Below are 10080 nucleotides of genomic sequence, written 5' to 3' on the forward strand. Positions count from 1 at the left end.
AAGCTTCATCAATAACAGAAGATCAAATCAAATAACAAAAGTTTTCATCTAGTTCTGCTCTTTCCTAACAACAAGGGTTTAGTTACTCATAACAAATACACAAGAGAAAGATATCAAAGAAGAATTACAAGAACAATCCATAAACGATTCTTGGTAAACCTCCTTCAATGATGTTAGGAACAAACCTCCTCGGTGTTTCTCTGCTAGGGCACACATGTCTAAACTCAAATATGATCAAATGATGCCTACAATTTGATTAAAAATGTATTTATCATGTATTTGGCCCCACACCGGGCATTTTGTCCTGTATGGGATGCCTAGTGATGTTGTAAATTGTTAGATTCGAAAAACATCACAACATTGCGCTACTGCTGGGGCGACTAGCGCCCACTTTCATGGACCCAGTGCTTGTGAATGCATTCTTGGTGCTTAGGGCTCCAAAATACGTCTTTTTCACCCCTTTATGTTTCAAATTGGGTTTAAATAGCTTCATGAAATTAGTAGACATGTATGTTAGCTTTAATTTAGGTTGTTTTACTCCATTTGAATATCAACAACTCGAGATATGATTAAAATACTACACATGTGTCATATTGCGATTTCATGAGATTTTAGAAGCATTGCACTAAACAGAAGAAAGAAAACATAATTATGCAAAAGTTAATGAAGAAAGCGGGAGAATTAAAACTTTATTAAAATTAATCCAAAATCAACACAAAATTAAAAGAAATAAACTAAACAACTGACTTAAATAAATAACTCTAAAAACTACAGTTGGTGAGAACCATGTGCATTATTTTAGTATTGCATGAACCATGTGCATTATTTTTGGCTAAAATTTCACCCGTTTAATTAATCAACCAACCAACTATTGAATACTTTGATGCAAAAATACTTGTAAACATGCTTGCGTTGACAATTTTAGTATGTTGTCAATATCATAAATTAATAAAAAGTAAATTTATTAACTTGGAATGAAGTGATAAATAAGTAGAATCAATTTTATCAAACAAATAATTTGTTGACAAATAAAATAGGTAACTCGTGGAACAGAAGATGTAGTATAGTATAATACTCAGCAAAGGAAACGTGCAGTAGCAGTAGTGTATGAACTTTGAAAAGATTTAAAAATTTGTCACATACAAGAAATGTAGCACTTCCCTTCCTTTTTAAATGAAGGTGTACCACTTTTGGGTCTATAAAATAACAATGATGAAAGTTTGAAAACAAGAAAACTCTACTTCAATTGTCTCTCTCTCACACAGTCATACTTGTTCATGCCATGGCCACCGTCACATTAGCAATGTCTTCCTTCATCATTTTAATACTTTTTCACACTCTTTCGTCATCCATGGCCACCGTACAACTCGAATCCTTACCAAGTTACCTCCTCAGTGCCGCCGATGCTTCCGATGGAGGTTTGGTTTTAATTATTAACCCAATATTTGTATTTTTTTCGTTTGCAGACGAAGTGACAAGTACCGCAATATTCTGTTTTAGATTTGTTAAAAAATGAGTTAGTGGCAGGTTAATAAAACTTTGATGTTATTATTCGATATTGCAGTGGCTCCTATTACTGATGAAACTTTTGGTTCCATCGTCCCTATGTCTAAGAATCTCGTGTTGGTGGAATTCTATGCTCCATGGTGTGGCCAAGAATGCATAAACATACATTCCATAATGGTTGAGCTGGCAAATGATTATGCTGGTAAGGTCGATTTTTACAAACTCAATATTGATGAGAATCCATATATTACTAATAGATATGGGATTCAAAATCTTCCAACTGTGGTTTTCATCAAGTATGGTATGCAGAGAGATAGACTTGTTGGATATGTACCGAAAGCAACATTTATCGAACTTATTCAACTATCAATATGAGATGGCAAACAAACAAGGCTTCAGCTTGTATAAATGCTATTTATACATCTCATTAAACCAATATTATGGTTTTTAAATAATTACAGTGACCTACTAAGCATGAGTACTTGGAAAAAAAGAATAAGTCTTTGTATCAGATATGTATTCGGTACTTGTCGAAACTTTGTTTTTCTTTATTTTTCTTTGCGAGTGAAATTATGACTTTATGATATATAAACATAACAGTGTAATGTTATTTGTGTATTTGAGTTTATTTGTTGGTGTAAGTTGTAAGCAAACTATATTTTTTGATGAGTAATACTATCCACGGATTAAAATAAAAATAAAGAAAGGGAAACGTAAACAACGAGGCCATATGAGAACGGACCCTCTAAACTTCGAGCAGGGCCGTCTCTATAAATTTGGAGGTTCGGCTCTCAAATAAAAATAGGCCCATGATATAAATTAGTAGTAAAATGTCTAGAAGATTTATCTCTAGAAACCTTCACAATAGTAAAATTTCTTTTAGGCCTTTTGTGGCTAATAACTCGATCATTTTAGACTTGCCAGAATCCTAATTTCTTGGATCAAATACATCTACACCAATGTGAGATCATTAACATTATCAACATTTTCATTATCATCTAACATGATTCAACCAAGTTAAATTAGCATGTGACATTTCAAAACCTAGTTAAATTAGCATATAACCACTTATTCAATTGAATGGCAAGGATTAGAAACATATCATGTGTATTCTCATCCACCCTATAAGGCTATAACCATCTCGTTGACTCAATTTTCCCAATTCATTCGTTAAAACCATTCCTTTTTATTATTGTTAAATTAAATTAAATTGCATCATCATTTTTCAGTAACAATAAATTGAAGTGGCTTTATCATGTTTTGTTTTTGTGAAATTTCATAATTTTGCTCATATCAACATAATAGTAATGAAATTAGGAAAGAAGAATAAGTAATTAGTAAAGAGCAATTTTGAAACCAAACTTCAATTGCGTTTCTCTTTCTCCCCTTTTGGTGTTCAATAAAAAATCAAAGAAAGGAGAACTAGAGGATATATGGAGGTTTGATTGGTGGTGGTGACGGGTGTGTGTGGCGGTGCACGGCTGAGAGATGGAGGTTGGGCGGGGACACAAGGTTGGGGAGAACTGAGAATAAGAGGTTTGAAAGAAAGAAACACCACTGTAACGAGAGAGATTAGGGAAAGTGTTTTTTTTTTTTTTTTGCTTTAAGTTGAATGAGTATTGGACTACAATTTTTTTGAGGCCCAGCTCGGTTGAGCTGGTTGCATCTTCTTAAGGACGGTCCTGACTTCGAGACGAATCAAACGAAATTGAAGAAATGTTTATGTATGGCAAATAGTTTTTTTTTAGGCGATGAAACGTTTGAAAATTAAGAAGTTAATAGATAAGAAGGATAGCCAAAATTGTTTAAAAAAGAAGAAGAAAGTAATAATGAAACTTAATTAATCGGTAATCGTGAAAAGAGCAAAGACTTGAGTGAGTGTTTGTGACCGATTGCTAAATTGCCTATATCACACCTTTTATTTGATATGAATTCACTTTCGTACCATTGGTTTGGATACGCACTACACAATTCTTGAAGTAGTATATTTTTTTTATGATGGTCGAGATTTGAACCTCGTACCTTGCATATATCATGCATTATCCATATCAACTTCTTGAAATAGTATATAGTATATACCTAATTGACACACTTTTGAGTTTGTGATCGGTAATACACATTTTATCTTGTCTAGATAAAAATTATGCCCAACACAACAGCTTACCATAACAAGTAGTCCCCTTTTTTAATAAATAAATAATAATTATTATGAAAAATAGTTTCACAATAAAACGTTAAAACTTATTGTTACTAGAACCATGACCCGTGCTGATGCACGGGTCTTATTTTCATTTAGAATAAGTCATAATAAATTTAACAATAAGCCGTAAAACATAGAGAGTAATTTATGATACATTCTAAGTTATGAATCATAGAAATAGTAGAACTTTAATTTTGTTATATAATAGAAAGTACACAACTTAGGGAAAATTGTCAATCATAAATAATTAGCAATGAAGAAGTTTAATGTCGGTAGGATACATTGCGAAAAACCTCGTGATAAACTACATTAGACGTTACATCAGTGTCTTCACCATCATCATCAGATATTAATATCTTCAAACCTTCTCTTGAAGTAACCCTTGACAAAGCCACATACAATTGACCATGAGAGAAGATAGGCGATGGCAAATATACGCCAACATGTTTCAAAGATTGACCTTAACTTTTGTTTATAGTCATTGCAAAAGAAACGGTGAGTGGAAATTGCTTTCGTTGAAACTTGAAAGGAATTCTAGTATCAGATGGTATCAAAGATAATCTTTGAATAAAAACTTTATCACCTATGTTAGAGCCGGATATCACTTGTGCTTCAAGCACAAACGTACCCATCCTTGTAATGACCAACCTAGTGTTGAAACAAAAATCTTTTTGATGAATGTTTTAATGATAACAAACCTTATGGAATAAACACTAAGTTTTATGAATGGTGATCTACTGATGTTTGCACTTAAGTCTTTTCATATAAGTTGACAAGAAAGAAGTCTCTTACAAGTGCATATATATACTCATTGGTAGAAAATCAAAACAATAGTATCACAAGCTGAAAGAAGATATAAAAAGAATAATGTTTGAATCAAAAGAGTGTTGATTGAAGATTCAACAAGAAGATGAATTTTATAATCAATTGACTCATCCTCGTCACCACATGGTTTTTAGCAAAGCCTTAAAGATTCGAGGAATAAAGGGTTACTATTTGAAAGGAATGATCTTCAAATAGCTTCTAAAAGAGTTTAAGGAAAAGGCACAAAAGTTTCATTCAAGAGAATGATTGAATGAACCTTCATGATTACATGCATGCCTAAACTAAAACATCTCAAAGATACTCAATGGACAAGAAGCATTGTGTGCAATCACCAAGAGAAACTATGAGATAAATCGCATCATCAATAAAATAGTTCAAGGTTAATTAACCGAGAATGTATTGTCATCTCATATAGAAGAAAACATCATCAACTCCAATGAAAGAATGTTCTCAAGATGAGGATGCATGTTACACTCTAGCGGTAGTTAACTACCGTTGAGCAAGCCGACAACAGTTAACTGCCGCTGCGTTCTGTTAATAGTTCAGCCCAGAACCTAGTTTCCAATCACTCTTTCATGTCTCTATCTCTCTAAAAATTTCAATTTTCACTCTCTCTCTCTCTCTCTCTCTCTATATATATATATATATATATATATATATATATATATATATATATATATATAAAACCTCTACCAAATCATCCAAAAAAAAATTCCACTAAATCACAAGTAAGTTATCACTTATCTTATTGTTATAAATTTTAGTTAGTATATATGTTTATAATTTTAGTTGTAGTTTAATTTTTAAATTTTGATTTTTTTTTTAATATAGTTATGTTGTAGATCTAAAATGCTATTAACAAATATTATGAATACTTGTTATAATGGAGTTATATTGCGTAAATTTATATTTTTTTTACGAATTTTATAAATTTTTTAGGGTTTGATTTTTTTTAATATAGTTACGTTGTAAATCTGAAATGCTATTAACAATTTTTTTTTTTTAATATAGTTATATTGTAAATCTGAAATGCTATTAACAAATATTTTTTTAATATAGTTATGTTGTAAATCTGAAATGCTATTAACAAATATTAGGAGTACTTGTTATAATAGAGTTATATTGCTTAAATTTATTTATTTTTTCGAATTTTATAAATTTTTTAGGGTTTATTTAGGATTTTTATGGTTTATGTAAAATTTTAACAACAAGTGTTTGATGAAATGTTTCAATGAGTTTTTCATTGATTATTTTTAATTTCTTATTGTGTAGATTTGAAACAATGGCCGGGTGGATCGACATTCATGCACAATTCAACGGCAGAGAACGTCAGAGGTTGAAGGTTCGGTGCCTTATAGTAACGTTAAGAGGTCTCAAAGATGAACTGAATGAATTCATCCAAGTCAACCCCGAAGACACAAAGAGGGTGGAATACGTTCGGTATAAACGTCCAACGCTCGACGAGGGAATAGTATCATTCAGTTGTGTGGAATTAACGAACGACGAAAACGTGACGAGCATGTTTTGGGAGCACAAGATGTTCCAGTGGATCGATATGCGGGTAACGTTGCTGAGATCAACTGAAGATATTATCAACAGTCTGATGTCGCCAGAAGATCGTGATTAGGTAGGGAATGCACCTTCCAACTACAACAATTGTCTTCCTTTGAATGAGGTAATTCAAACTTTTTAAACGGCAGGACTCAAACATTTGTCCGGCATTTCTATTGTTCCTTTCAAAAGATTAAATTCTTGTTAGGCCGGTTTAAATGAAGGTATTGAAGTGTCAAGGAATGCACCTCATTCTTTTGACACTTGAATATCATTATTTAAACCAAGTCTAACAAGAATTTAATCTTTTGAATGGAACAATAGAAATGTCGGACAAATGTTTGAGTCCTGATGTTTAGCAAGTTTGAATTTACCCAATTCAGAGGTAAGACAATTGTTGTATTTGGAAGGTACATTCCCGAATGTAATGTAATGTGATAACATATATAGTTGATTACATAATTTTATTCACTTTTCGAATTTATTTATTCATTACACAATTTTAATTATTCGAATTCACGTTAGATTTAATTAGTCTTTGTTCGAATACGCAATTATTCAAAACACGACTTTAATAGAAATTATTCAAAACACGATTTTTATTCAAAAGCACCATATGTCAAGGAAAATGTAGCAAAATGTAGCAAAATGCGCGTGATATATAAAAAAACATAAAAAAGATCCAAAACAATTAGGTATTACAAGCCACTACATTCAAGCATCTTCCTCCTCACACAAGTCAATCGGGTTGCCCTCGACAGTCCCTGGGGCACCTACTTTTGGTTGAGGACCAAAATAGCATGTCCTACCGCTCCTCCTCAACCTCGACTGATTGTACACCAGCACCTTTGAATCCTTCTTTTTTACGGAACCATCACATGTGATTCCTTGCCATGTCATAGGTGACTTTTCTTTCTTCTTGTCATCACCCTCCTTTTTGTTCAACTCAATGTTTCTCTGATTCTGAGACATATATACATAAACAAATTGGCGATCAAAACCTAAACTAATTGTAACGATTCTACAATAATTCATCAAAAACTAAACTAATCCTAAAAATTATACCATAACTAATCGTAACAATTCTATCACAAATTCATAACGACAAAAATTCATAACAAACATAAACTAATCGTAACGATTATACAACAATTCATCATAACCTAAACTAATCCTAAAAATTCTACCATAATTTCCTAACAATTCTACAACAATATGTCAATCTTATTTGAAATATCCGTTAAACCTAAACCTAAACAATTCTAACATAAACCTAAACCTATATTATCATAAAATCAAAACCTAAACCTAACAATTCTAACAACCTAAACTATCATAACATCATAAAATCAATAAAACCTCTATAATCGCAATTTAACCAAAAAAACCTAACAAATCAATCACAAAATAGCAATGTAATAGGATGGTAGCAACTTACTTAATTTTGTGAGCGAAATTGACATTGAATCCATAACAATTGGGAAATTTGGCACCTCTTGAACTTCAATCCGCAACAATGGAGTTTTGGAAACTCCTATGTTTGTAATGTTCTTATAACAGAACGCAGCGACAGTTAACAACCGTTGGCACCAGCAGCAGTTAACTGATGCTGGTTAGTCCAACTGTAGTTGACTACCGTTGGGGGCTTTTAGGTAATTTTCATATGTCATTGTGAAGTTATGAATGTCAGAACAACAATTTTCTTAAACTCGTCAGACTGACATATCTATTAGGGAAAAGCTTCTTGGTACGATAAGTGCAGTGACGAAAAACAATCATCGTGTATGTGTGTGTCTATATATATACACCTTAGGCTATATTTTAGACTATAATATATCTCAACTTTTATTGATTTTAAAAATTTAATGCCATAATCTGCATGCATCATGTGTCTCTCGTGCTTTATTTTCTTGCACTATATACCAGTCTTCTTATATAAAATATATTTTCTATTTTTTATATTACTGAAGTTTTCTTTATGAACTCAAGCTTTCATATGATTTGATTATTTAATAGCAGGCTTATTGGTGTGATTAAGCATTTATATAATTTGGTTATTTAGTAGTAGGCATATTGGATTATTTGTGTGCTTAGACCTTCATAAGATTTGACTTGTTTAGTAGTAGACTTATCGGTGTCACTAGACCTTAGTGTAAAATAAGCTTTTAAATAGGTTTTTAGGCTCCACTGAATCCTTAAAAAGATCATACCTTAAAAATGAACCTATGATAGGTAACATATCAAGCTCAGACCTATAACTTTAGAAGTAGGCTAGGTTTAGGCCTTACAAAACCTATCCCAACCTATCTCATTTCCACCTCTTATTGCAACCATATAAGTTCACTAAAATAAATTGTGACAATTTAAATATTTTTCACAACATCGACCCTTAGGCTATGTTTGGATTGGTGGAACATAACAGAACAGAGCAAAATAAAACATAATGAAATGGAGCGAAACAGAATGGAATGAAGTATAAAACCCAATCCATTGTTTGGATATTTTATGATGGAGCAGAACATATTTACCTTTCAATTGTATGGAAAGTTGACAAAATAAAATGAGTTACAATATTTTTATTCTAATTGTACATTTCTTTAAAAAAAAAATATTATTATATAAAATTAAAGCATATTATTTTCTATTAAAATTATTACAAAATATATACTCATTATAATCAATAACTTTTTTTATTGAGAGATAATAAAAAAAATTGAAGTTGTACATTTTCTAAACTATATTCGAGATCATTGATTATTAATTATTAATAATAGGTACTCTCTCCGTCTCACATTAGGTGTCCCATTTAAGTTTTACATGGATATTAAAAAAATGACTAAAAATGTTGATTTTAATGGTAAAATATGTTTCATTTACCGAAACACCATTATTAATTATAGTTAGTGGATTAGTTAGATGAGTGAAATGCAATAAATAAGGATAGAGTAGTGTTGCAACACTTTCTTTTGAACAATCTATGTAACATTCACTCTCTCATTTGTAACATTCCCAACATTTTGGAAATGAAACTCATATAAAGTGGTGGAACTTAATTACATTGATTTCACCCAATATGATAGTGAATGTTTGAGATTTTGAAAAGAATGTGTTACTAACAAATAATTCGAGACAAAGAAAAATGATAAAGAGGACACATAATTTGTGAAGGAGGGAGTAACCACCGCTATCATCATTTATGTCACAACTTCGTCAAAGAAATTTCATTTATCACAGCTATATACTCTCTCCGGTCTCTATTATAAGAGAAAATTTACTTTTTAAGTTCATTCAATAAATAATGTATATACTTTCTAATATAAAACATATACATATTTATTGAATAAATCTAAAAAGTAAAATTTTTCTTATGGTAGAGGTCGGAGTACTATCCACCAATTATGGATTGGAAAGAAAGTAAAAAGGCAAGACAAATAACATATGTCTCATTGATGAGTCATATGCATGAACATATGACTCATCAAACGCATACGCTCATACAAAATTTCATCATCATAAACATCATCATTGCGGATACTAAAATATCCTATAATCACTTCATATACATGCATTCATCATCATTACATACATATATGTTCATCACCAAAAATCATCAATAATCATCATCATCATCATCATAATCATCATCAAAACATTTACCACATCAAGGAAGTAACATCACTTCAGCAAAAATAGCACTTTAGACGATTAATCATTTACACTTAGTAACCAATGTATCATGCATATATCATTCATCAGTTCAACTATTATTCATCAACTTATCATTATCTCATAGTGATTCGTAAGTTAACATAACATGATTCATCATTTATTCAAAGTCCGTCTATTTTTTTTCTTCCAAAGTTCATTTATTTTACCAAAGTTCGTCTATTTTCACCTATTTCACCAAAATCAAGTTACATGCTCACATGTATCATTATCAATCCTACATGTTATTTTTATGTCCATCTTCACAGTAATTCAAACATAACAACAACACT

General features: G+C 31.2%; 1 protein-coding gene across 1 annotated transcript; it reads left to right on the forward strand.

Moving 5' to 3' along the window:
* The first annotated feature begins 1179 nt into the window (after nucleotides 1-1179).
* LOC25487349 (thioredoxin 1) lies at nucleotides 1180-2147 on the forward strand. The gene is made up of 2 exons (XM_013609255.3): nucleotides 1180-1418; nucleotides 1565-2147. The coding sequence occupies exons 1-2, from the start codon at nucleotides 1283-1285 to the stop codon at nucleotides 1879-1881; spliced, it is 453 nt and encodes a 150-aa protein (XP_013464709.1). The 5' UTR covers nucleotides 1180-1282; the 3' UTR covers nucleotides 1882-2147.
* Nucleotides 2148-10080: the final 7933 nt, after the last annotated feature.

The sequence above is a fragment of the Medicago truncatula genome, chromosome 2 (assembly GCF_003473485.1).
Source record: "Medicago truncatula cultivar Jemalong A17 chromosome 2, MtrunA17r5.0-ANR, whole genome shotgun sequence".
NCBI lineage: Eukaryota > Viridiplantae > Streptophyta > Magnoliopsida > Fabales > Fabaceae > Medicago > Medicago truncatula.

Excerpts from the sequence above, each read along its gene's own strand:
- LOC25487349 (XM_013609255.3), top strand. The coding sequence starts at position 1,283 with ATGGCCACCGTCACATTAGCAATGTCTTCCTTCATCATTTTAATACTT. Across the intron at positions 1,419-1,564 it reads CGCCGATGCTTCCGATGGAG|TGGCTCCTATTACTGATGAA; the intron begins GTTTGGTTTTAA and ends TCGATATTGCAG.